Source organism: Urocitellus parryii, chromosome 9 (genome assembly GCF_045843805.1).
Source record: "Urocitellus parryii isolate mUroPar1 chromosome 9, mUroPar1.hap1, whole genome shotgun sequence".
In the NCBI taxonomy this organism is placed as follows: domain Eukaryota; kingdom Metazoa; phylum Chordata; class Mammalia; order Rodentia; family Sciuridae; genus Urocitellus; species Urocitellus parryii.
In genome coordinates, this window is record NC_135539.1 from 112565355 (window position 1) to 112593148 (window position 27794).

The following is a 27794-nucleotide window of genomic DNA, read 5'->3' on the forward strand; positions in this document are numbered from 1 at the left end:
CCTCCTTACTGTGGTCCCCCTGGATTCCCTCTGCCCTTTCAGAAACCCTTCTCCTCTGTAGATCTGACTAATCCTTATGAAGCTTAGACATCCTTCCTCGGCTTCCCTTGACCCTGTGGGCGATTCCACGCCTCAGCGTGGCCTCTAAGGCTCTTTACCTTCCCAGCCTCCCCTTCGTACTCTGCTGTGTTCCCTGAGTGCACCTGGCCCCTCCTCAACACCCTCCCTGTGTGGCCTGTCCCCTCGGCCCTGAATGCCCCCTCCATTGTGCACCTGGTGAATAGGACCCACTGTCTCCTCGGCCCACCTCCCCCCAGACACACACAGCCTTTGAGGTGCTCCTCAGGAGTGCGATGCTATCACTAAGCCTCAAGGCCCAGAGCAGCACAGAGTGCCTGGTGGGCAGCACTCAGTGCATAGCAGGCCCCTGAGTTGAATGAAAGTCAGAAATCAAAGAGCCCAGAGACAGTGCCAGCTGTGACAGGAGTCTTTACAATGCCCCCTTTGCCTCTAAGCTCCTCTCCAGCATGTGGCTAATGCAAGGAACAGAATCCAGGAAACAAGCAGTATTTCAAATGCCCCCATTTAGGGATGGGATTTCCTCTTCCCTTTCCCATGGGCTCCAATAGGAGTGACAGGTCAGAATTGGGCTTTTTATGATCTGTGGATGACAACCGAGCAAGCCAGCCTTGTAATCACAGCCCTCAGCAGCAGACCACGCAGGTGTCATTCAGGGCCAAGAGAAATGCTGGCTCCCTCCTTCCCTTACCAAGGGCCAGGAGCTGGTGACCCTGCTGAAGAATGTGCTTTGCTTGGGGTTTACATTCCAGGATCAGCCTGGGAGGCCAAGAGCTCGGGTTGCCAGCGAGAGCCAGGCACGGGGCAAGGAGGCAGCACTGGGCAGGCCTTCCTCCCTCCTCCCTTCTGGGCACAATTCCCTTGTCCTGTCCTGCCCTGCCCAGTCACTCCTGGGCCTCCCTGAAGGGAGGCAAGGCCAGCAGGAAGAAGACACCAACTCTTCATGAGGAGCAGCATCTACACAGAGTGAGAAGCCACCAGACTGTAAGCCACACCAGCCTCGGCCGCGAATCCCTCTGTCTGCAAAGCTCCTCTAAGTTCAGGTGTCCCTTTGATGAATCAGGAACTGAGGCCTAGGGACACTAAGTCACCTGCCCCAGGTCACATGGTCAGCAAGTGGCAGAGCTAGTGTAGCAGAACCCCAAGCCTGGTTCTGTACTTAGGGTCATGGTACTCTTGCCACACTTCCACCAACAACCCTTGAACTACAACCTAATCCAAGCCATGACGTCACAGGGTCAGCGAAGGATCAACAAAACTATGGAAATGAGAATGTTGACAACTAAAGAGAGGGGGGTTATTTTAATATATTTGTGGTAATGACACCACAATGATAATTGGTGGAAAGTACAGGGAGACTCGTGGGTCAAGGCCCAGTCATAAGCATAGACTCCCACCCACACGTTTCCCAATGACATAGCGGTGGGAGTTACAAACCTCAGAGATCAGAAAAAGAACACGGGATAAGGGACCAAGGAAGAACTTTTTTTTTTTTTTTTTTTTGATACCAGGAATGGAAGCAGGGGCAATTAACTACTGAGCCACATCCCAAGCTCTTTTTATATTTTATTTGAGACAGGGTCTCAATAAGTTGCTTAGGGCCTTGCTAAATTGCTAAAGCTGACTTTGAACTTACAATCCTTCTGCCTCAGCCTCCTGAGCTTCTAGGATTACAGGTGTGCGCCACTGCACCCAGCTGAGTTTGACAGTTTCAATGACTATTTGCTAGCTCAGAATTTTGTCTTCACTGTTCTCATTCCTGGGTCAGATCAGCTGAAGCACAGGTATCTGAGAAACCCATTACTGTTGGACACACACACACACACACACACACACACACACACACGGGTTCTCTGGCAGAATCCAGGGAAGGAACTTGAGAGAAACTGAGCCCAACAAAGCCCCATGCAGACTGCTAGGAAACCATCTGTCTGGCAACTTGACATCTCATTCTGTCTCACAGCAAACTCTATGAGGGATTCATGAGACACTTCAGATGAGTAAACTAAGACACAGAGCAGTTGAGTCTACTGAAGACTCTGTGGAAACCAGGAATCCTCTCCAAGCCAAAGCATGATGGTGAAGAGCTCCATTTCTGGAATCACTTGTCAGCTTTGTGACCCCACAAAGGCAGGTAGTTGATTTCTCTGTGTCTCAATTTCCTCATCAGTGCAATGGGGATAATCATATGCTATAAACTGCTTTGTACAAAGTCATGGTGAGGATTGAATTCAGTAATGTCGGTCATCTAAGGAAAGTGACTGTCACACTGTTATATGAAAGTGCATCATTCTTTTTCATAGAGCTGCAGAGAGATGAGATGGAGTCATAGTCAATCAGAGGCAGAGCAGAATTTGCAGTCCAGGTTGCCAGACTCCTGAGCCAAAATGTCATGTCAACCCATGGGTAGGAGAAGGGTGAGATTCCTGCATGTCCAAGTCCTAAGTGGGCAAAAGAAGAGTGACTGAGATTTCTAATTTGTCCCTGTGTAGATAAGGCAGATTGAAATGGAAACCAGAGTTCATTTACCCAAATCCCTTTTTATCAATAAGCAACCACATGCAAAAGAGAAAATCCTTGACCATGGCCTCTTTGTGGGATGGGGGTAGAAATTGAGCTTGATCCCAGCGCTGCTGGCCCCTACCCCTCTCTGTGTGCCATCCCCACCTCTCCAGGCCAGAAAGAGGGATAGCTCTCTGCTTGACTTCTTTCATTACATCCTCTCCCAGCCCTGACTAGCTCCATCTTGGATTTCCAGAGTCCATAAGGCAATACATAGTTAGGCACACAAGATAGGATATTGGACTGATGTGATTTACCTCCTGGCTCTGATACTACCTAGCTTGGTAGATGGGACACTATATCTAAGATGCTTAGAAACAGATATAAGATATAATTAGATATAATTAGACTATTATTGCGGTTGCTTTGTACATATTTGAATGAATGAACGAGTGAATAGTTCATCAGATTGCCTAAGCAGACTACCTGCATAGTGACAGATTTGGGCATCCCATGAAACTTGCTAGGCTTAGTTCTGTCAGAAGAGGGCAGCTTTGAACCAGGCATCTCAATTTACTAAAAGCTATCTGGAATTACGGACCTCTTTGAATTTATACCTCCCTGTCTTGGAAGGCCAGTTTCAATAGGTTGGTTCTTATCCAGGCCGTTCCAGCTTCCAGGGGAAGTTCAACATCTTGCAGGCCATATTGCCCACCACAGAGGTGGGGGGTGGTGACTGAGGGCTGTAACATCCTCCAGCTCATGGGTGATGAACTGAACCCTCTGGCCTGCTCTTTTCCCAGAGAAAAGGGGAGAGAAGTGAGGACATCTTACTAATATAATTCCAAGGAAGAGGATACTCCAGGGTCCTGGTGACCCCCTACAGCCACTGCATACAGAGCATGCTCTTTGTCAGCCCTTCCCTTCTCCCCTCACCCCCACCTCCCCATTTCATCCCTGAAGGATAATTCAAATCCCACAGACCCTTCAAGGTCCACTGGGCCTCCTACTCCTGAGCCAGGGTAGTAGGTATTTCAAACCCATGTGGTCATTTGTATCTCTTTTAAGGTCCTCCCACTTTCTGCCTGGGATTATACAGTTAAACTATATATTTATCTTATTATTTCTCTTATTAAGCTTTAAACTTCCTGGAAGCAGGAAGTGCATTCTTAATCATACCTCAGGATTCATCTTAGATGTGTCTGAGACCTGCCTCACCCTGGCGTGTCCTTGCGCTCCTCATCTGTGCTCCTGCACCCAGCAGGACACATGATAGCAGTTTTCACTCTGAGCTGCTTTTAGATCCCCTTTTACAACCCTGGACACACACACCCCCAACACACACACACACAGCACCCACATACAAGTTGTTTTTTTTTTTTTTTTTAAATTTTTTTAAATTTGTTTTTAATATTTATTTTTTAGTTTTCGGCGGACACAACATCTTTGTATGTGGTGCTGAGGATCGAACCCGGGTCGCACGCATGCCAGGCGAACGCGATACTGCTTGAGCCACATCCCCAGCCCATCACATACAAGTTGTAAGGACAAGACAGAGGCTTATTCTTGATTATCTTCCCAGTGTGTGCATAGTAGGCCCAGTGAGGCAGACAGGATTGAGAGGGGCTCAGCTCAGCCCAGACATCCCAGCACATGATGCAGGAATTCCCGGAAAGCCTTGCCAGTAGCCATTCCTGTCTGGCATTCTTACTCTGCCATCAAACAGGTCTCCCCATAAGGAATGTGAGAGCCGAATTCCAGCAGCTAGGATCATTTCCGAGCTGCACGCTGTTCCGGAACTGCATCTGTTTGTTTGCTTCCCTTGCTACCTGCTGTGAACAGTCTGCAGCCAAGACTCATCTAAAGCCTAGTCTGTTGGCTCCTGTGGGCCACCAAGCTGCACCTTGGCTTGAGCCAGGGAGATCTCTTTTCTCTGGGGTCTTTGGTCATCCCTGGTTTGCCACCTAAATGGGGATTCAGATTGTAGCAAAGGAAACTAAAGTAGGGATAGGGAGGGTTGGAGAGGTAGCAAATGATTTGTCCCCTCTGCTATTACCAGTTCAGCTGGTACAGGAGATCCGCTATTTGTAGGTATTCTCACTTTAGTCTTTTGATTCCATTGCTCATCCATTCCTTTGGTCCATAAGCGTCTATGATTGAGTGTCTTTTGTATGCCCAGCCATGCATGAGATGTTGGGATACCTGAAAACATTCATCAGTCTACATTAAGTCTGAAAGAGAATCTTGGGTTATTTGCATGATTCTTTATTTTTCTTATGAGGAAGAAAACAAAAAAATTTTAATGAGGAAATGTTGATGCAGTTGGCCAATTACTATATGTCCTTAATGCCTCTGCTCTAAAAGCTCTGTTTTCAGGAAGTACCTCCTGACTAGTCTCCTCCCATCTGGGCTAGGGACTCCTGTTATTATACATCCCAAGGTCATTCTGCTCTTCCCCCATTATGGACATGTCTCCCTCTGTAAAGGATGTGCTTATCTCTCACTGGACTGAAAATTCTCTGAAGGAAGAAGCTGTGTCTATCTTGTCACCATGATATCCCAGGTCAGCACCTAGTGGGCCCAACTTTCATAGAATGAGCGAAGTGAGTGGTAGAAGGTCATAGAACTGGCTCATGTTGGTCAGAACTAGAACTCAGGTCGCCCAGCACTCAGCCCTGTGCTAGCTCTTATGTTACCTGTGCTGGCTCTTCGGAGTCCTAATTTGTCCAGATGGGTCCCCAGGAATGCACACAGACCTCACTGGGGAAAGGAAACAGCAAGCTAGAGAAACTCTCTCAGACTCATTCTATTTTCACAGATAATCCAGAGCAAACCAGATGCTTGTAGAGAGAAGGTGCCAAGTCAGCTACCACCTCCTGCAACTCTTCAGGTTTAGGGGAAGGAGGTTGTTTTTCAGCATAAGGTGGATTTTGTCCTGCCACAGAGAGAGACAATGAACTCCAGGAAGGAATAGAGATGATCATAACTTGCACTACAAAACGTCAGTGGAAGCAAGAAAGTGGGCAGACAGTAAATACAAAATTCAGCAACTGGGGATTTAGTTCCTCTTAGTCCTTGGTGCCCTGAATATGCAGCTGGGACACCACCCTCCTGGAGAAATGAGGGGTATGCTATCTTCTCAGCCCAGTTGGAATCCGGTCAGGCTTCTGACTGTTTGCAGAGAAGGGGACCAAGGACCCCTTGGCCTCCTTTCTTCTCCCACAGTCCAGGGTCCAAATCCCAGTTCTGCTGCTTTCTCACCAGTTGTGTGGCCTTTGACATAATAATACTTTATAGAACTGGGTTATCAAGAAGCCTCCCTTATCCCTCACTTAGAGAAGGAGGAGGAAAGCCTGTGGATGTTCTCATTTCACTATAAATGGAGATGCTGAAGGCTGGGTTGTAGCTTGGTGGTAGAGTGATTGCCTGGCATGCATGAGGGACTGGGTTCAATGCCCAACACCCAGGAGGAAAAAAAAAAAGAGGTAAATGGAGAAGCTGGACTTAGCTAGCCCTCCAGGCCTCAAAAAGCTGAGGCTGGGGATATACCTCAGTTGGTAAAGTGCTTGCCTAGCATGCATAAGGCCCTAGGTTCAATCCCCAGCACCACACCACACACACACAAAAGAAGCCAAGCCTCATGGTCAGACCTCCTGATTTTTTTTAAATATTTTTTTTTAGTTGTAATTGGACACAATACCTTCTTTTTAATTTATTTTTATGTGGCACTGAGGACTGAACCCAGGGCCTCACACGTGCTAGGCAAGAGCTCTACCAGAGCCACAACCCCAGCCCCCTGATTTATTTTACTTATTTATTTATTTATTTGTTTGTTTGTTTATTTTTTGGCACCGGGAATTGAACTCAGGGGCATTCAACCACTGAGCCATATCCCCATCCCTATTTTGTATTTTATTTAGAGACAGGGTTTCACTGAGTTGCTTAGGGCCTCTCTAAGTTGCTGAGGCTGACTTTTGAACTCTTGATCCTCCTGCCTCAGCCTCCAGAGCCATTGGGATTACAGGCATGTGCACCACACCTGATGGTCCTCCTAATTTTAAAATCACAGAAAATAAATGAGCCTAGTCTTGTTGGCACACACACCTGTAATCCTAATAGTTGGGAAGGCTGAGGCAGGACAATCACAGTTCAAAGCCAGCTTTAGCAACTTAGTGATGTCCTGAGCAACTTGTCATGACTCTCTCTCAAAATAAAATACAAAAAGGGCTGGAGATGTGGCTCAGTTGGTACCAGTTCAATTCCTGGTACCAAAAGGAAAACGAAAAGAAAGAAAGGAAGGGGTAAAAAATAGAAGAAAGAAATTAAGAAAGGAAGGAAGGAAGGAAGGAAGGAAAAAAAAGAGTAAGAAAGAAAGAGGAAGGAAGGAAAGAAAAGAAAAAAGAAAAAAGAAAGGAAGGAAGGAAGGAAGGAAGGAAGGAAGGAAGGAAGGAAGGAAGGAAGGAAGGAAGGAAAAGAAAAGAAAGAAAACCTTGGATGAGGCAGCTTCATAGACTTAAGGATACAGGTTAAATAAGAAATAGGAGTGTAATATAGTTTTCATGAATGTTTCCCTTTTGGTTTTCTCCACCTCCTGCCAGGTCTCCATAAATTCCACCATATCTTGAGGGATCCACGCAACACTACACGTTCTCTTTGATGAAGAGGTAAGAACTTTCCAGGAGCGTTGGATTCCAGGATCTAATTAAGGCTGACCTAACTGAAGACAAGCCCTCCACCAGTCCTCCCACTTGGCTAGAGTCTGCTACCCTTCCATCCCATCCCCCTTTCTCCTTTTGGACATAAGTGGTCAAGCGACTTTGGCTTGGGAGAAGCAAATTACTCAGGATAAAGAAATACTTTGGTGACCTCTAGCGCCCTCAGATTGCCGCCTCGCCAACTGAGAACACAGCACAATAGAACAGGTGGTTATAACCAAAACCAAGCGCTGCTCAGAGGCAAGGGCCATTTCGAGGGCCTTCAAAGCCGAGTTCCAGATTTCAGTAGTACCAACTGGCCAAGCAGCCTCCACAGGCTTTCCCTAGTTCCCATTCCTGTCCCTCCGGGCCCAGGTGGGCGGGGCTCCATTGACACCTTTCCTGGCTGCGCAGCGGAGAGAAGGCGGTGTCGGGGGCCCGGGCGAGCCAATGGGAGAGGCCCTAGTCACGCGCCGTCGGCAAGCAGACCAATGAGATTTGGGGGGCGTGACCAGAGCCTCTGGCATCGGGCGATTATAATAACTTGGAATGCGGCTCTTTGGAGCGCGCTCGGCTGCGGCAGTGACTTCGCTGTCCGGGTGCGGGTCATGTGCCAGAGAACCTAGCTGTCCCGCACAGCCAGACGATTGACGCTCCGCTCTCGCTTACCTCTACCCCGCCATGGAGTCGTTGGCTTTCCCTCGGCGCCCGGGCCCGGCTGCCTCTGCCACCGCCACCCTGACGGCGGAGCTCGCCCGGCCACTGGCAGACGGGCTCATCAAGTCTCCCAAGCCCCTGATGAAGAAGCAGGCGGTGAAGCGGCATCACCACAAGCACAACCTGCGGCACCGCTACGAGTTCCTGGAGACCCTAGGTAAAGGCACCTACGGGAAGGTGAAGAAGGCGCGGGAGAGCTCAGGGCGCCTGGTAAGTGCCTCTCGCTGCGCTGGCCGTGTGGGTAGGCAGGAGGGCGGGCATGGGGCTGGGCCGCCCGCGGGGAGTGGAGGATGGATCCAGGGACTAGTGCCTTGCTCGGTGGAGTTGGAAGCATGCAGTCTACTTACGCTGAGGTTTGTAGATGGCTGTCGGTGATTGTAGGGACTAAGTTTGTGGACCTGAAAACCTCAACCACACTAGCCTGCATGTCCTTAGAGAAGATGGGACTTAAGTTAAATTTTGCTTGAAACAGACTGTTCAACAGAGTGGAATTGGGAAGAGGAAGAAGAAGGCAACTGATCTTAGCAGGGGTTTGAGAAGTAGGTGTGTGGTTGAGGTGATCATTGAAGTGTGGAGATTCTCCACTCTGATAGTCTGGAGATCTGCACAGGTTAGGGTTGGCACTTAGGCCCTTTCAAGCTCTGCAATTGAGTTAAAATTTAATTATGATGTGTTTTTGATGTTGGGAAATATAACACCAGACTCTGGTGCAAGTTCACAATGTCCCAAGAAGATAGTTTTGTGTTTGTGGCATTTTCAGGAACTCATACTGTTGATTTGGGCTGTGTGTTGGTAGTCATAGTAATTTGTGACCTTGAGCAATTTCCTTTTTCTGTATTCTCAGTTTCCCCTTCTGCAAAAATGGAGAAAACAGGCTGCCTCACAAACTTATAGGAAGATTGAATAAGATAACAAATGATAATTTTTTTCCTAATGCATAGGAAAAAATACAGTAAGAACTGATAGTTGTATCCAGAAAGGCCAGCCCTGTCAAGATGGCAAATGTGTCCAAAATTAGCTAACAATGGTTCTCAAACTTGAGTTTAACATGCATGAAAATCAGCTGAAGTGCTTCTTTAAAATACTTATTCTCTGCTTCCATATTCAGGGGAATTTCTCGTGATGCTCTATAATTTGTATTTTAATAAGCCTTTCAGAGAATATGGTTTAGGAATTGTGAATTTAGTGGGTGCTGCTTGTGAGATGTGTGTGTGTATGTGTGGCCATGGTTTACCTTATTGGCTATGATTGTTTGCTTTTGCAGCCAGTAACTGGCTTGAAATTCAAGAAGTCATTTCATTGGTGAAGGAGAATAGATATTGAAGAAAGGGGTGGATTATGGCCCCATCAATAGGTCCAAGTATGTTTTTCCTGTTAACGCCTGGCACAGTCCCTGGTTGCCCGCTGCCAGGTTACAGCTATTGGGCAATCATGTACTTTCTGGCTTTCCTTTTCTTTCTCTTTCTATACAGAGTGAGGGCCTGGTGAGGCTCCAGGCTTGAGACTGCTGGGCCCAGGCTTTGTCAGGGGCTTAGCTGAAAAACAGTTGCTCGTGGCTTGTGCCCCCTGCCTCTTGTTGGGGGGAAGACTGGGTCTCTGATAGTGGGCAGGTCTAGAAATTGAGAAACTGAGATTGAGATTGAGATTCCATCAGGCTTTGGACTGGAAACACTGTGGGTGTGTGTGTGCGCAAGAGAAAGAGACAGACAGACAGAGACAGACTCACACAGAGAGGAATCTCATTTGATTGCAGAGTGAGATAAACGAGTTTTCAGTTTTCAAACCTCAGTGATTCTAGGCAGGGATTCCAGCTCTTATTGCATCAGCACAGAGAATTCAGAAGAAACTCTTCAGCCTCTTCCCTTTTTCTCTATATGGGGAGCCAAGCTGGGACCTATTCTGGACCTCCCTGACCTATAGACCACCCAGTACAGATGCTGGGAACTTGCTCAGGATCCCCCTCTTTCTTGGGGAACAGCTTTCTGCTGTGCTGGTGATTTCTCCATTCTGGAGCATTGCTATCTCCCCCCCACACTCATCCCTTGCACTTTGTCCTCCCTGAAGAGAGAAGGACCTGATGTCTCAGGATCCTGCAGTGGAGGAGAAGGGCATGGAGCTGCCCTAAAACTTTCCCCCCAGATGAACTGAGATTGTTGATGGGGCCTAGATTCCGAGGAAAGCCTGCTGGGTGGTGACTCCCATCCCTAATTTTTCTTTCTAGCACACTTTCCATTTTCAACCTGCCTAGATGGAATTAGTGGGGGGCCAGATGGGATTGTCCAGAGGGAGGGGCAGGTGGGTGGGACTAATGGCTGCTCCAGGAGGGCATCAGAGGAAAAACAAATATTTGCTCTGGATCTTGGACACATTCCTGGTATCCAAATGACATTTCCTCCTGTGAGTCTCTTAGCTCCCCTGTCGATTCCTTCCCTTAAAGAGAAAAACATTTGCTGGGGTCTTTGGAATAGTGGAGGCCACCAAAGCCTTTGAGTTTATCAATAAGAGGTCATACCCTCCAAAGTTACTGTGAGGAGCACCCAAATGGGTAGCGCTGTGGGATGGGGGTGTTTCTGTCTCCATTATATAATAAATTGCCAAGCAAATCTTCAAAGTGTTTGAAAATTAAGATAATCTGATTCTTTCATTGAAAGATGGGAAAACTAAGGCCCAGAGAGGAAAGTGACTTGTCCTCTGGCTGGTGAGTTGAAGGCCTGCAACAGGCTCTAGGATGGTGTACCCCAGGCCCTAGATGACCCAGTGCTGAGTCTTAGTCTGGAAGTTGGCCTTGAAATGAGCCCAGGCTTGTCTCTGTGCTTTGTCACCCCAGCAGCTAGCTTTTCATGTCTTCCCCAGTGCTCCAGGAAGTGAGTGCTTAGGATAGAAAGTCACTGGGAACCAACCCCCCTTCCCCTACTTGACTATGTTGAGGGATCTTGGGTGGGGAAGCTATGCTACATTCCTGATTTTTAAACCTCATCCAGGAGTCTGCCTAGCTCAGAGTCAAGGCTATAAGGGTTCATATTGTGGTTACATTGCTTATCAGCTGTGGGACCTCTCTACCTCAGTTTCCTAATCTGTGAAGTGGAATTATAATCCAGCCTCATGGGATTCTAGGATTAAATGAGATTGTATATGTGCTTAGCACAGTCTAACACAACACAGTGTGATTGTTCCAGCAAGGCTGGTCCCTACCTTTCCTTTCCTGGAGACCCCTCTATCCGGGGACAGTCCTACCCCAAGAAAGTTTGTGGATTGTGCTCAGCCCTCCTTGAGACACACCACTGTGTTGTCTGCTTTGTTCAAAGCCGGAGTGTCTCCTTCAGCACCAGCTTCAGAAAAGGACTCTGCCTGGCCAGCTGCCAAAGGTTTGTTCAGCCCGACACTGCCCTCCTAGCTCCTCCTGCACCTGCCTGCTCAGCAGCACCGAGGGAAGCTGCAGGCAACTCTTGTTCTTGGGCCCCAGCCAAACCACACAGGAGGGCTGGGCAGGGAAGCTCCTCGCCCAGGAACCTGGCAGAGTGGGCGAGAAGGTGGCAGGGGAATAGTGTAGTATGGGGCTTAGGGGAGGTGGCGCAGACTCCCCTCAGATCCCATTCCTGCTCCCTGCCTGATTCTTAGGCCAGGTTCTGCCTGGTACTGGGGTAGGATAGTGAACCACCCCCAGGTCCATCCCCTCTTCTGAGCCTAGACTGGCCTAGCCCAACTTCTCCTCTGCTATCATCCTTCAGTTCCTTGCCCGCCTCTCAGACAGCTGCTACTCTGTGAAAGGCCAACAAGAAATCAAGGATCTTGGTTCCAGTTCCAGGCGATAACTGTGACCAGAAATGCCCAGCTTGTACCCTCTCTCCAACACCTGGAACAGCATCTCTAAATCATCTCCTCCTCCTCCTCTTCCTCCTCCTCCTCCTCTTCCTTCTCTTCCTCCTCCTCCTCCTTATCTTTCTTCTTCTTTTTTTTCCTAAGAACTATCTACAATCTTATCCTGAGTACATATTATTCCTGATCTGAGTTCCTGGGAGCGAGGCAATGTTTACCAATTGAGCCCAGCATCATGTCCCCAGGGTACCGGCATAGGAGCAGGCATGTTTGAATATCTGTAAGTGGAATAGGGGCACTCGCTATCCAGCCTGGCCCACAGCAAGATGTGGGGCATTCCCTTCCTAGAATGGGAGGCAGAGCTGGCCATCTCCAAGGAACTTGTATCTACTGAAGTGTTAGCCAGGCAACCCTCCATCTTGGATCCTGATTTTGTCTTGATGCACTAAGGAACTTTGGAAAAGGCAATGCAGCCTTCTGGACTTCACTGTTCTCTTTTTGCAAAACTGGATAAAAAATTTGCCCTGCCACCTTTCTAACATGCGAGGCTGCGGGGGCAAGAAAAGCTCTGGGATGAGATCAGCAGGAACAATGCTCAGGCAGGTTAATGTGCCACGGCAGGGAGGCCTGCAGCAGTCCTTGGTCGGCTTCTTCCTGGCCTAGTAACCGATGACCCCTTTCCAAAGTTCTGCTCAAGTGCTAGAATGTGGAAGGGAGCTTCAAGATTCATTCAGATGTGCACACTCATGACTAGCTCCCTTCTTTCTACCTGGAAGGCCCTTGCTGTCCTCTCTAGTCTACCTCCCATGGCCTAGCAAACCTCACCTGTTCCTCACCATCTAAAACAGTTTTCTCCCAGGGGTGGTTTTCCCTGATCCTCCAGGGAAAAGGAAGCTCTCTGCAGTGTTCCTGGAGTCCCCGGCAGGCCGGGACCTCAGCTGCCACATTCATCACACTAGACTGAAGTTAATTTAATTGCCAGTCCTTCCACTGGAGTAGAGACCTTGACACAGGGGTAGCAGGATGAGGATGTCTAATTATTGTCTGACTCCCCAACACCTAGCACAATATACCAAGCACATAGTAGGCATCCAGCAGCTATTTAGAAAATTAATCCTTTATCTGGGCACAGTGGCACACGCCTGTAATCCCAGTGGCTCTGGAGTCTGAAACAGAAAGATTGTGAGTTCAAAGCCGGCCTCAGCAATGGCAAGGTGCTTAGCAACTCAGTGAGAGTTACAAAATAAGGCTGGGGATGTGGTTCAGTGGTTGAGTGCCCCTGAGTTCAATCCCCAGTACCATAATTTAAAAAAAAAAAAAAAGAAAGAAAATTAATCCTTTCATTTTTTTGTATGACATGACATTAAAACTAGCCAGACCAGTTAACCAGATAATCCAAGTGACTTGCCTTGAGTTGCATAGCTCAATGGGACAAATAAGAATTAGACACCGGGCTTTTAAAGTCCACTGGTCAGATATTTACATTTACGTTGTCATCATTGGGGCTGGTTTTCCTTCCCCCTCGCAGTATGGTGGCCATGTACTATATTATCTAAACTTGTATGCTTTGGAGAGTAAAGGGGGCAATATTAAGAGTTATACCAGGGTAAACCAGGAATGTCTTGAGGCACGTAGCCTTCTGATCTCTGGGTGATCCAGTTAACAACCTTTCCTTGGCTTCCGTCAGCTTGTTTTTATTCGAGAACATAGTCGACCAACTATCTTGCAGGTGAGAACAAAGGTCCCTAAAAATTAGTTCTCATAACTGAGATTGACTCCAACCAGGCCTGAGAAGAAGAGGAGAAAATCTTATCTGGGCACTGGTCCTATCAGTCAAAGCTCAATCTGGTGACTTAACCAATAAATATTTATTATGATGATTTGGGTTCACTAGTAAATAATTGTTGAATGCTCTCTGTATGCTGAACTCTGTCTAGGTTTGAGCTGGTGCTGTGTCTAATTTATTTTGAAAGGCTGACCAGTAGATAGCTGGAGGCCTCTCCTTGGGGAACTGGCCCAGGGCAGTGACATAAACTTGCTCTTCTTATCTGTGTTACTTACATGGGGACTAACAGAGGCCTGATGACATACTTGTTTCCTTCGTCTGATCTTCTATGATCTTCTGGGACCTAATGGGGATAACTGGAGGGTCCTCAACCTACTCTCTGAAGCCAGAACCTGAGCTTGGAGGAGGGTGGAACTGTTTATTGAAGATTAATAAATTTAATATAAAGGGCTGGAAGTATGGCGCAGTGATAGGCACTCGCCTAGCATGGCTCCAATTCCCAGCACCAGGAAAAATAATAATAATTCTGGCCAGGGCGTGCCTGTAATTCCAGCAACTCGGGAAGCTGAGGCAGGAGGATCACTAGTTCAAAGCAGCCTCAGCAATTTAGTGAGGCCCTAAGCAAGTCAGAAAGACCCTGTCTCAAAATAAAATAATAAAAAAGGCTGGGGATGTGGCTCAGTGGTTAAGTGCCTCTGGGTTCAATTCCTAGTACCAAAAAAAAAAAAAAAAAAAAAGTGATTTAGAATTCCAGGCTTCCAAAGTTGAAAGAGAAGGATCTCAGAGTTCTACTGTGTAGTAGTTACACAGAAACTCCTTCTAGTACAAAATTCCTTTTTTTTTTTTTTTTTTAGAATCTCGCTTTTAAGCCTTGTTATCTTTAGAGCTCTGCCCCTAAGCCTAGGATGGTTTATCATACATTTGTGTGTATAAACTGTCAAACATCGGAAATGGGCATAGTCTTTGCATATGTGTACGTCTTGAGCTCTCAAATATTTTCATCTAGCTAGTGATTTGTGTCTCTATGTGATTGTTTTTACAATCTATTTATATATTTCCGTGGGCTTCTGTTTCTGAAGAGTTCACTGCACTTCACCCATTAACTGATTTTAGACACAAAGACTTAGAAACGAACTAGCCCATAAAATCTTTCCTGAAGGGAGAGAAAAGGGGTGTGGAAAGAGAAGTGTGTGGAAATAATGGGTCAAATTCAGGAGAGGTGCCTCCTATCCCCAACCCCCTCCCCGATTTCCAAGCCCAGGGATTTTTCTGTTGGTTCCCTGGGAAGAGGTGGGGGGTTGGAACTAAGGGGGGGCAGCCCTACCCCTGCAGCTGCAGCCTGGGCCTCTCTAGCATCTTGGGGAGGAGGCTCCATGGTGACCATCCATCCCGCCTGCCATTGTCCTCCCTGCACAGGGCAGGGAGGGCCCTTGAGCTGGGCCTCCCCTCTTTCACCCATGCAGCTTCAGGGGAGGAGTGGGGCGGGGGGCACGCCAGCCCTGGCCCGTTGCTGGGGTGACCGGGCCATGGGCTTTGTGAGCAACTCCTCTTACTGGATTAGGGCCGTTCCGCATTCTTGTCCAATGGGGGGACACAGGCCAACAGGACCCACTGTCCCTGTGAGCAGAAGCCATTGTCTGCCACCAGAGCCTGTGAAAGGGTGGATTAGAGGCCCCTCCCCTCCAGCCAGAGTTTCCTTTTCTCTGTCTCCTTTTGAATCTTGGGGGGGGGGCAAACCCTCCTGGGAAATTGAATGAGGAGCTGTTTACCTCAGTCTGCGCCTTCAGATCTCTCCTAACCTGCCATGAAGAGGAAGTCTCTGTATTTACCACTGTGTCCCTGGACAGGACTTGCCAGGAACTGATGCCACCCCACCCCACCCCACCCCCACCCAGCCCCAGATGGAGCCTCAGAGGACCTGTGACTTCTGGACAGCTCACTCCATAGAACCAGAGAGGGAAAGCCCCCCCACACACACACACAGCTAAGTTCAACCTGTTTATCTCAGAAAAGAAAACCAAGGCTTGGAAAGGGAGTGGGACCTTCCCACAGGGACAGGAACCGAACCTGGAGAACCCTGGGTCCCCTGGGTCTCTAGGCAGCATGTGTCACACACACCATGTGCTCTCAGCCAACTTTGCAGTCAGTCACAATGAGGGGGGGGGAGCGCATTGTCCAGGAACCTGTGCTGACTGGGATGGTGCAGAGGGAGACACTGACTCCCCGGCTCTACTCAGATGCATCTTGGCAACTTTCTCATTTCTTCTCACCTCCCTCCACCCTTCCTGAACCACCCCACACCAGCCACAGGGGAAAATACCTATATGGGATTTTCACCTTTATGGACAAGATAGAAGTCTTGGAGGACTTTGTCTGGTTGTTTGTTTACTTGTTGCTAGGGAGGGGACATTCTTTACCGAAAGAGACTGGTGTTTGGAGGCTTTTTTCATAGTTTTTTGTTTTTGTTTTAATGTGGTAAATATATAAAATTTGCCATTTTTAACCATTTTCTTTTTTTGATACTGGGGACTGAACCCAGGGACACTTAAACACTGAGCCACATCCCCAGCCCTTTTTTATTTTTTTACTTTGAGACAGGGTCTTGCTAATTTTCTTAGAGTCTCCCCAAGTTTCTGAGGCTGACCTCCAACTTGGCGATCCTCTACCACAGCCTCCTGAACGGCTTGGATTACAGGCGTGCACTTTCCATTTAAAATGTACGATTCAATGGCATATTAAGTACATTCACAATATTATAAATCATCATCACTATCCATCTCTAAAACTTTTTCATCATCCCAAACGGAAGCTCTGTACCTATTAAATAATAATTCCCCATTCCACCCTCCACCCCCATGTCCCTGGCAACCTCTGCTCTACTTTGTCTTTATATGTTTGCCTACTCCAAACACTTCGCAGAAGTAGAATCATACACTACTCCTCTATGACTGACTTATTTTACTTAGTGTAATATTCTCAAGGTTCAGCTTGTGTTTTCATTGCATTCCTTTTTATGGCTGCATAGTATTCATTATATATACCACATTTTGCTTATCCATTCATCTACTGATGGACATTTGGGTTGTTTCTACCTTTTGCTATGGATTGGCTGTTTATAGCAAGTTAAAGTGCTGGGGCAGACAGGGATTAACTTGGAGTCAGATGGCCAATAGTCTTACCCTAGTTTGTGCTAGGTAGTGACTGTTTGACTTTGAGCAAGTCATTTAGCTTCTCTGTGTTCCAGTTTCCTCCCCTATGAGTGCGAAGGACAATGCTTTCTAGACCTACTTCCCAGGGTAGTTGTGGGGGCCAATTCATTTTCTAATACGATGAAAAATTATTTGATGCTTCCTGTATGCCAGGCACAGTTCTTGGCATCAGTGATCCAATGGTGAGCAAGAGTTTCTATCTGGGTTCAGTGTAGTGAATTTGCTCTGTAAATCATAAAGCACCAGATTTAGAGATGCAGATTTTGACCTTTCTTGTTCACCTGTAGTCTGAATAAGGAGACCATTGATCTATGCTCCTTCCTGCTGCATGGACCCGAATCTGCTTACACCACACCCAGATAAGGACCTTTTCTAGAGAAGGTACTGTCCAGTCTCTCTGCCACCTACCCTGCTCCAAGGTGGCGTGGCTTCCCTGGATATACCCTGAGGCCTGTGTAACAGCTGCAGGCAGACCTCCAGGGCCACTAGAGCATCCTCAGGGATGCCTCTACCTGCCAGACCTTTCTCTTCAATCTCTTGCCTTCACTGTTCCCAGGTGGCCATCAAGTCAATCCGGAAAGACAAAATTAAAGATGAGCAAGATCTGATGCACATACGCCGGGAGATTGAGATCATGTCATCCCTCAACCACCCCCACATCATCGCCATCCATGAAGGTATAGTACAGGGCACTTGGAGCTGGGAGTCGGGTGTGTGTGAGTGTGTGTGTGTGTGTGTGTGTTTGTGTGTGTGTAGGAGGAGTCAGAACTGATGATGCAAAGAAGTAAAAATGGTATGGGCTCTAGAGCCAGACAAAAGCTGGATTTGAAACCCAGATGTATGATTTAGGGCAATTCATTTTGCCTAGTGTCTGGGCCTCAGTTCCTCCCTATAAGATGGGATATTCCATCTGCATTATAGAGTGTAAAGATCCAACTGGATAATGTCAGCAAGTGCTCTGCTCTTGAGAGGTACTCAAGGAATTGCAGGTCTGTCGGTGTTGCTGTAAGGTTCTCCCTGCTTGAACACTACCTACCCAGCCCAGCCAAATCCTTAGCAATCCGGGGGAGGCTGAAACACACCTAGACCTGCACCTGTCCAGGAGCGTGGGTACTGTTCTTCAGGTGTCTCAAGAGCCAGGCCTCCTAGAGTCTGACCTGTGCTGCTGAATCACCCCTGCCACGGGGCTGGCTCCTACCTCCCCTTGTCTCTCAGCCTCCTCTCCTCTGACATCAGTGCTGCCCTCCTCCCTGTGACCCAGACAACAAAGTGACCAAGAAAAGAGGAAAGAGGGGGAGCACCCTCCCACACATGCCTGTCTGCTTCGAGCCTTTATGTAATATCAGTTAGATGGGAAACCAGGGGTAACAGCAGCAGCAGGTGGGAGGAAAGGGAGCCCATGTTCCGCCCTCTGTCTGAAGATTCCTGGTGGGAAAAAATAGAGAAGTCTCCATTCTCAGGTTCATAGGAAGACATGGGACTGGGGCCTGAGCCTGTTCCATGAAGAGCCCAGGCAAGTGGTAGAGAGGGCTAATTGTATCTTGGTGTACTTCCCCAAGGGAAGAGTGGGCAGACTACAAAGCATTGGTTAAGCTAGACTGAGCTTGGTGATTGGGCACTGTGTGTGTGTGTGTGTGTGTGTGTGTGTGTGTGTGTGTAAGCACACGTGCATATGTGTTCTCCCCACTATCCATATCTCCAGCTGCGTCTGGGAACTGAGCTCTGAAGCTCAGGGTGTGGCCTCTCCTGCATCTGCAGATGCAGCAGACACAAGGGCATCGCAGTTGCTGAGTGACAGAAGGGCTCCTCCAGATTCCGATTCATCCCCACCCAGCTTCAGGCTTCAGGGTTGGAAGGAAGCTCCAGTTTGGGAACCTGACCTCTAACCTAGCTACCCTCCAAAATGTGCTCTGACTTAGCTTTTTTTTTTTTTTTTGTACCAGGAGTTGAACCCAGAGGCATTTAACCACTAAGCCACATCCCCAGACCTTTTTAATTTGTATTTTGAGGTAGGATCTTGCTAAGTTGCCTAGGGCCTCACTAAGTTGCTGAGGCTGGCTTGGAACTCATGATCTTCCTGCCTCAGCCTCCTGAGCTGCTGGGATGACAGGCCCACACCACCATGCCCAGCTTCTGGCTGGCTCTTGATCTCTGATTTCATGGCACAAAGCTTACACCTGCCAAGATAAGGAAAACCCCAGGAGTACAGTCCCAGCCAGGTACCTTCTAGGAAGCTGAGCCACCATGTTCCCCTGGAAAAAAGCATAGTCTTCCTGGCCTTGTATCCAGTGGCCTGGGAGCTGGGACTCCTTAGGAGAAGCCTCGTCCCTCAGCTCCTTCTCAGAGGCTAGACAGCAATAATAGTTCTGGGTCTGGCCACGCAAGCCAAACTCATAAGACTCATTTGACACAAAGATGCAATGTCAACCTTACGTCCATGTGTGGTGGTGCCTGTGTGAAATCCAGCTACTCAGGAGGATCACAAGCTTGAGGCTCAGCAACCTAGCAAGACCCTGTCTCAAAATAAAAAAATGAAAAAGACTGGGTATATGGCTCAGAAATAGAGAACCTCAGGGTTTAGTCACCTGTCTTTAAAAAAAAAAAAATACCAGGACAAGGCCCAATTGATGGCAAGATGATTCCTGCTATATACACATGGAGATGGGCCAGCTGGGGTAGGCTGACTGCCAGGAGGCCAGCCAGTCAATTAATTACCACATATTTATTGATTGCTTCTCTGTATGAGGCATTATGCACGAAAGCCTGGCCTGAATATTCTGGATGAGAAGTCAAAGGTGGTGGGAGGGATGAATGTCTTCATTCTCCACCATATTATATCGTTTCATATACTTTCATCCCTCTTCTGATCCTCAACGTGGCATTGTTATTGGCATTATTTTTCAAATTTATGCATGAGGGGCTGGTGATATAACTCTGTGGTAGAGCACTTACCCTGCATGCACAGGGTCCTGGTTTCAGTCCCCATCACTGCAAAAATAAAATAAAATAAAATTTAAAAATTAAAATTAGGCATGAGGAGGGCTGGGGTTGTGGCTCAGCGGTAGAGTGCCTGTAGGCATGAGGCCCTGGGTTCGATCCCCAGCACCACATCAAACAAATAAAACAAAACAACAACCTAAAAACAAAACAAAACAACAAAATTATGCATGAGGATGCTGAGTATAAATATAATAAGAGTAAGTACCATTTCTGTAGTTCATGCTTTGGTGTTGGACTCTCTGCCAGCCGGGTCAGTCAGACTTGGAGAGTCAGTGATATTTATGTTTCTTGGTCCTGTGAGATCACCATTATTATCCCACTTTTCATATGAGGAAACTGAGGAACAATGGTTGGTTGACTTGTCTAAGATCACCCATCCAACTGCATTCTTATTGAAGTATCCAGAAGAGCTTTGACCAAAGTCACAAGGTAGAAAATATCAGATTTGGAGCCAATAAACTTGGCCTTTCATTCTCATCCAGCAAGGGCTCTGCCTTCCTGGGGGGCTTTTCAGAATCCTCAAAAGCCTGAACTTAGGGTAAGGCCCTTTCCCTTCTTCACTTGCTGTACCAAGAAGACGCTGAGTGCTTCAAAGGCCTTTCCCTGCCTTTACCCGCAGCCCTGGGCCCCCATTAGCAGATACCCTAAAAGAAGGCACCATCTGGTTCAGGGCCAGGGAGGGATTGTGGCCCCTGGTGGGACGCAGTGCACTCTGGGAGGGCCTGACATCTCCACCTTGCTCTGCCCAGTATTTGAGAACAGCAGCAGGATCGTGATTGTCATGGAATACGCCAGCCGAGGTGACCTGTATGACTACATTAGTGAGCGGCAGCGGCTGAGTGAGCGGGATGCCCGGCATTTCTTCCGGCAGATTGTGTCTGCCGTGCACTACTGCCACCAGGTGAGCGCCACCTGCCCTGACCATGCCCCAAAGGGGTGGTCCCTGGGGCTCTGGATCTGGACAGACCAGAGAGATTTCCATGGCACGTCCAGGATCACATGGGTTTAACAGCAGGGACTCTGGACTCTCGGATGAGGGAATGTTGGTGTCTGGCTTTGAGTCCTCTTGGTCAGGGATGGAGGGAAGGGTCTGTGATATCTTGTACCATATGGCAATCAAAAGGAGCACCCCGCCTACCCGTGCTTGGCTTCCTTTGTGTTTACTGTGCATTCCAGATTAGGCCCCTGTCCCTTTCCCTTCCTTGGTGACCTTGCCCTAACTCAGCTCCTTCCTCCTTCAGAATGGGATCGTCCACCGGGATCTCAAGCTGGAGAATATTCTGTTAGATGCCAATGGAAATATCAAGGTGAGCCTCACTTCTTGTTTCCACACAATTCAACCTGCAATTAGCTAGCTCTTTGGCACCTTTCCCCGTCAACCAAGCACCTCAGCGCCAACTTCCTGTTTCCAGCTGCTGCTAGATCTCTATGCCAAAGTAGTTAAATTTAGATGAGACAGGAGAAGTTCATATTGATAGGATAAACTCAGACCTCAGGACTGGAAAGGGGAGACTGAGGCAGGGAGACCAGCCCAATAGGCTCCAGGGAGAGTGACCTCTGCAGTACTTCCTGATCCAGGGCTTAGTCTCCTCCAGGAGTTCCTGACCTGTGCCCTGAAGTGCCCTGGTGCTGAGTCCATTCCCCTTAACCAGCCAATTCCTGGAGAAGGTGGGGCTTTCTTTGATGCTGACCAAAGGGAGGGAAGCCAGAGGCAGTAAGTTCACATAATCTGGACAGGCACGTACTTTCCTATCTGTACCAATAATATGCCTCGTTATGGGCTTCACCTGGTAACTGTTTGATAAGAGGCCAATAAAACCATAAACAAAGGAGCCAGGGTTTCATAAACAGGCCCTCTCCACCCTGGGCACACATGACCCTCTGATGGGGTGAAGAGTTAGGAACAGCAGGGCATTGACCTCTGCCCCTAGTTGATGTTATCTGGGAGGGGGTCTCTAGAGAGTGAGAGGAAGAGTTTGGGTCCTCTCCAGCCTCCAGGTTGGTTGGCTTAGGAAGTCCTACAAGAAGATTCTTTCTCCTGGAATAATACCACAGCTCTGATCTTTGCTCTACTCTTACCATTGACCTCTAGTTATCTTGAGCTGACCTCAGATTCCTGCCCAGGTATGGGCAGAGAGGCCAGCCCTTGATGGGAAGGGCAACTCAGGTCTTCCGTGATCAATTGGTAAGGGGCCTTGCTTGCCTCGGAGGGCTCTTCAATGGCCTAAGAAGCTGGGCCTCCCTCTCCATCTGGCTGACCCTCCTTATAGTCAGTAAGTGCTCATTGAGCATCACGAGGGTCTCACTTGTACTAGGAGCCACAGGTAAAGATAAGGAGATCAGCATGGGGGTCTTCCCTCTGACTTGGTGGGAGAACGGATGAACAAGGTTTGCAGGGAGCCATTGGAAACTGGGGCTTCCTAGGGGAGGATCCGAGGCCACAGAAGCCTTCCCCGGAGAGGGGTCCAGAATCAGGAGGATGCCCAGGCAGAAGAGGGCATCCCTGATGTGGAACACAGCCCAAGCAAAGCCACCTGGGGAACACTGAGTGTCCTGGAGCCCCACATACCTCTGCCTAGGTGCTCTTTATGGACACAGATGCTCAGGGCCTGAGCTGTGTTGACTGTGCCCAGTGTGAGGCAAGAATCAAGGGACCCTTTCCTTCTGCTGTGGCCCGGGTTTCCTCAGGGCCTGGACAGATGCCAGCTGAGAGCTGCAGAGCAACATAGGCCTTAGCATGACCCATGTCCAATGTTTGACCTAACCCTGCAGATCGCTGACTTTGGCCTGTCCAACCTCTACCACCAAGGCAAGTTCCTGCAGACATTCTGTGGGAGCCCCCTCTATGCCTCACCTGAGATCGTCAACGGGAAGCCCTACATGGGCCCAGAGGTAAGTGACGCCTCCTCCGACCATCCTCCTGTCATTTACACTGACTTTCCATCCTGTGGGATAGATGGGCTAGTGTTCTAGTTCTGTGCCCCCTCATCTTCCTCGTTTCTGTTACTTTGTTACCTTCTGGCACCCAATCCAGCCTCCCTGGAGTGACCTGGTGCCCCACCCTGACCCAGAAGGGATGGTCTGACCACTGCTCCCAAGAATGGTGATTGACACCACTCTCCCTATGAGCCTCAGCCCCTTCTTCAGCATCCTCCCTATCTCCCCAGGTCCAAGAAAGGTCATCCTCAGGTCATCCAAGTTCTCTAGTATGTACCCTTTTCCTCTCTGGTACTGGGAGTGAGGCTCATGGTCCTCTGGCCAGTGGCATGCCTACATCCTTGCTGATTTCCCCCTCTCTCAGGTGGACAGCTGGTCCCTGGGTGTCCTCCTCTACATCCTGGTGCATGGCACCATGCCCTTTGATGGGCAGGATCACAAGACGCTGGTGAAGCAGATCAGCAACGGGGCCTATCGGGAGCCGCCTCAGCCCTCTGGTGAGTGAGAGCCATAGGTGTTCTAACGCAGGCTCGGGTGTGCATCACCCAGTCCTGAGGCAGGGATTGAACATCGGCACTGATGTAAAGAGACCCAACATCCATCATGACCCATGGTAGATTCCGGTGACCTGCGTTGTCTCTGCAGTGTCTAAGGCCTCTGAGGAAGGAAGGGATAGTTTTTCCTTCCTTGTTGAATGATTGATCATAACTTGGGAAGTCCTTCTAGGTCCAACTTCAATCCTCTTTGCTACAGTTGTCTCATATCTTGTTGCTTTTGTCCTCATCTTCAGAAATCTATCCTTGTGCATAGGGTGTAGAGGCAGGAAGAAGTATCTGAGAGCCCTAGCTTACCTTTGAGCACAGTCCTTAAGCTCAGACAGTTGAATTTCAGTGGAAAGAAGAAAAAGACACACTAACACACACAAACAAGGGCTGGCGAGGGGAGAGGCAACAGGCAGAAATCATCGGGGAAGCTGGCCTAGGGAGCATCATGGCCTAGGGTGTGTATGGGGTCCTCGGTGGGAATGTGCGGATCTGGCCTAGGTATAAGCCATGTCTGAGCACCAATGGGGGCAAGCAGAGGGGAGCTGTGAGGTGGCTATCTCAGCTGCCAAACCCAAACCTCTTGTCTTTTATCCCTCAGATGCCTGCGGCCTGATCCGGTGGCTGTTAATGGTGAACCCTCTCCGCCGAGCTACCCTGGAGGATGTGGCCAGTCACTGGTGGGTCAACTGGGGCTATGCCACCCGAGTGGGGGAGCAGGAGGCACTGCGTGAAGGTGGGCACACAAGCAGCGACTCCGCCCGGGCCTCCATGGCTGACTGGCTCCGCCGATCCTCCCGCCCCTTCCTGGAGAATGGGGCCAAGGTGTGCAGCTTCTTCAAGCAGCACGCGCCTGGCGGCAGCGCCACACCAAGCCTGGAACGCCAGCATTCACTCAAGAAGTCCCGCAAGGAGAATGACATGGCCCAGTCTCTCCAGGGGGACCCTGCCGATGACACTTCCCCTCGCCCAGGCAAGAGCAACCTCAAGCTGCCCAAGGGCATTCTCAAGAAGAAGGCGTCGGCCTCAGAGGGGGCCAGGGAGGACCCTCAGGAGTTCAGCTCAGTGGCGGATGGCCCAGGGCACGTGGCGCCCCTGCTCCCCAGGAGGGGCATCCTCAAGAAGCCTCGGCAGCGTGAGTCTGGCTATTACTCCTCCCCAGAGCCCAGTGAGTCTGGAGAGCTCTTGGATGCAGGTGATGTGTTCATGAGTGGGGACCCCGTGGAGCCAAAGTCCTCTGAAACCTCAGGGCTGCTCCTCCATCGCAAGGGCATCCTCAAACTCAATGGCAAGTTCTCCCGCACGGAACTGAAGCCCCCCACTGCCTTTGGCTCTCTGGATGAACTGGCCGCCCCTCCACCGCCAGCCCGGGCCAGCCGCCCCTTGGGTGCTGTGAGTGAAGACAGCATCCTGTCCTCTGAGTCTTTTGACCAACTAGACCTGCCTGATCGACTCCCTGAGCCCCCGCTGCGGGGATGTGTGTCTGTGGACAACCTCATGGGACTTGAGCAGCCTTGCTCAGAGGGGCCTGGCAGCTGCCTGAGGCGCTGGCGGCAGGACTCCTTGGGTGATAGCTGCTTTTCCCTGTCAGACTGCCAGGAGGTGACACAGACCTACCCACAGTCACTGGGGGTCTACTCAAAGCTCAGCTGAGGGGCAGTGTGCATTGCCCCAGCCCGGGCAGGCGCTGAGATACAACTGGCTGCACCCTGAGCAGGGAGCGCCTTCTCCCTGCCTCCCAGGGCCAGCACCCCAGCTCAGAAGACTGAGGTGGTTGGGAGGGCTAGAGGGGAGAAGTGGGCACAGGAATGCATCAAGAGTTCATTGTCTTCTGCCCCATGATCCTGGAAAATAATAGCCAGGGAAGAGTAGAGAAGCAGAGAGGGAAGGACTGAGACGGAGTCTGGGTTACCTGCATCTTGTGCCCGTGATGGGGCTGCAGACACCTGGAAAGAGTCCTTCAACAGCTTCTGTCCTCTTCGTTGCCATGAGGAAGCTTGAGGTGTGGTGCCTTTCACCTGTCAAGGTGGGGACGGACCATCCTCACACAAGTTTGAATCCCCATCGACCTCTGGGGCTAGAATGTGGTACCTCTAAAGTACCCGGGGCATCCTGGGAGTGATCTGGAGTAACCCTCCCTTATTTATCTAGGAGTAAGAGAACACAGCCTCTGTTTCCTAAATGGTTCCTCAAAGGTTCTCTTCCCTTTTCCATCCTCCAAACCTGGCCTGAGCCTCCCAGAGTCGCTGCTATGAATCTTAAAAGACTTGAAAAGGCTCAGGCCACTGCTTAACTTCATCTCAAGGGGCCCAGACTCCTCTGGACCCCACCTGAGACCTCAGAGACTGGAACTTCTTCCTCCAAGCTGCTCTGGAAGTCTAGGTTATGGGTGCCTCTGTTTCTCTGGACTTTCGGAACCTAGAATGTCCTTATTTATTTTTCTGTTCTCAACTCTGTTGTTTTTTTTTTTTTTAAGTGAATTTTGCTTTTTACAATAATGTGAATGCCATGTTCTGGGGAAATCCATCATGCCATCTAAACTTCCGGTACTGAGAGGTGTGTTTGCAATGATGCCCCACAGATCAGGGGAGGGGGTCCTTTGATACACCCACATGTTCTGTTGCTTGCACCGTCTGGAGATGAGTCCCTTCACTCCACACCCCATGCTGTCTCCCCTCCTCTGTGGCCAGGAAAAAACACTCCATTAAAACCAAGATGATGAATGAAAAACAGCCCCTGTTGTTCTTTTGGGGGACATGGGGGTGAGGAACAGGTCTCCCAGCCTTCTCTTAATACAAGTACTCCCTGGGTTGCGAGGGGTGGGACATAGAGAAACTGCTTGATCCAAACAGAACCAAGGGCTGGGGGTGTGACTCAGTGTCCCAGTACTTGCCTTGGCATGCACACAAGATCCTCAGCACCACAAAATAATGATAATAATAAACAGAATAGCTGGGTGTGGTGACACACATGCCTATAATCCCAGCAGCTCAGGAGGCTAAGGCAGGAGGATCAAGAGTTCAAAGCCAATCTCAGCAAAAGCAAGGCGCTAAGCAACTCAGTGAGAGCCTGTCTCTAAATAAAATACAAAATAGGGCTGGGGATGTGGCTCTGTGGTCCAGTGCCCCTGAGTTCAATCTCTGGTACAAAAAAAAATAAAAAATAAAAAAATAAATAACTCCCAGGCTTTAAGCTTCCCAAATCTCCGGTACTTCTGCACCAGCAGCTCTGGCCCCACTCTATTAACAAAGTGGGAAAGCCCTGGGCTGGAACTCCCAGAGTGCTCTTCCCACCTGCAGTTCTAAAGGAAGAACTGGTCTGCAGATTACCCAGCCCCACCCCCACCCTCTCTCCGCCTTCTCCCGCCCCTCTCCCATCTGCTTGACACCCTGCCCCCTGCTGCTTCAAGACACCACCACACACTCTATTTTCTCTCCTTCCAAAGAAATCCCCTTTCCTCCAGTGCAGGGCAGCTTCTCCTCCCTCCGCCCCCACCCCAGACTCCTGGAGGAAGTAAAGAATGCCTGGAATGTCCACCCCCCACAGGCCGGGCCCCCCTACCCCCTGCAGAGCATTCCCTGCACGCCTGCTCCATTGAGAAACTCCCGGGCTCTAAGAACTGGGGATGAAAGGGAGGATGAGGACAAAGGGCAGGCTGGCTGCTGGCTGGCTCTGGCTCTAAGCCGGCCCCCTTCCCTGACCTGTTTGGGTATTCACAGCCCCCAAATATCCCCAGTTCTGGCCAGTTCCAGCTCCCGGGTCCACCCCCACCTGTCCCTGGCAGGGGCTGCTGTCTAGTGCAGAGTCTCCGAGCTTCATTCTCTATACCTGGAAGGCTGGGAAGGTCACTGAGTCTGGGGAAGAGAGAGCAGGCAAGGATGGATGGGCTCAAGACACAAACAAGAGATTGCTTGGGTGACGGCTGGGCTATTTAGCTGTGAAATCTCTAGAGGTCCATCCTACTGAGTACTGGAACTCTGGGCTAGGCTCTGGGTAAACACTGGAAAAATACAGGGGTGGATCTTGACCCTGAAGAAGCATAGCGTTCTGCGGTGGTGTTAGCAGTGTGCATTTATTTACTCCACTCAAGCTGTGCTGTGCACCAAGCTCTGTGGAAGACAGGTGCCTGCTGCCTCGCTAGTGCAACAATTAAAGACCTCAGCCTGGAGGAGTTTGCAGACTGGAGGGCAAGGTAGCACAATAAGTTAAACTCAGTGAGGAACTGTCCAGATTATGCTGAAGTGGAGTTCAGTTGAGGGAAAGAAGAATTGCATCTTGGGAGATAATAGGGGCTACTGTATATTAAATGCTTACATATCAGGCATATTATCTGTGTGGCCTCATTTCATGTACACGTAGCCTTGTTGCAGTCTTCTCGGTGTGCTACAATTTTTATCATTCTCTGTTTACGGAAGAAACGGAGACTTAAAAGCATTCAATAACTTGCCTAGCTAGCAAGTGGGAAAACCAGATCTCAAGCTCAGATCTGTGAGATGCCAAGTCTGTGGGTAGA

General features: G+C 49.3%; 1 protein-coding gene across 1 annotated transcript; it reads left to right on the plus strand.

Annotated features, from left to right (window-relative positions):
* The first annotated feature begins 7799 nt into the window (after window positions 1–7799).
* On the plus strand, window positions 7800–25897 carry Nuak2 (NUAK family kinase 2). The gene is made up of 7 exons (XM_026387476.2): window positions 7800–8201; window positions 17359–17479; window positions 20552–20703; window positions 21044–21109; window positions 22575–22694; window positions 23104–23236; window positions 23883–25897. Exons 1-7 carry the CDS (start codon window positions 7956–7958, stop codon window positions 24932–24934), a joined length of 1890 nt encoding a protein of 629 aa, XP_026243261.2. The 5' UTR covers window positions 7800–7955; the 3' UTR covers window positions 24935–25897.
* The last annotated feature ends 1897 nt before the right edge of the window (window positions 25898–27794 follow it).

What these genes read in the sequence shown, in the direction of transcription:
- Nuak2 (XM_026387476.2), top strand. Translation starts at nt 7,956, where the DNA reads ATGGAGTCGTTGGCTTTCCCTCGGCGCCCGGGCCCGGCTGCCTCTGCC. An exon ending in CCGTGCACTACTGCCACCAG is followed by an intron (nt 20,704 to 21,043) that starts GTGAGCGCCACC and finishes TTCCTCCTTCAG; the next exon opens with AATGGGATCGTCCACCGGGA. An exon ending in ATGCCAATGGAAATATCAAG is followed by an intron (nt 21,110 to 22,574) that starts GTGAGCCTCACT and finishes CTAACCCTGCAG; the next exon opens with ATCGCTGACTTTGGCCTGTC.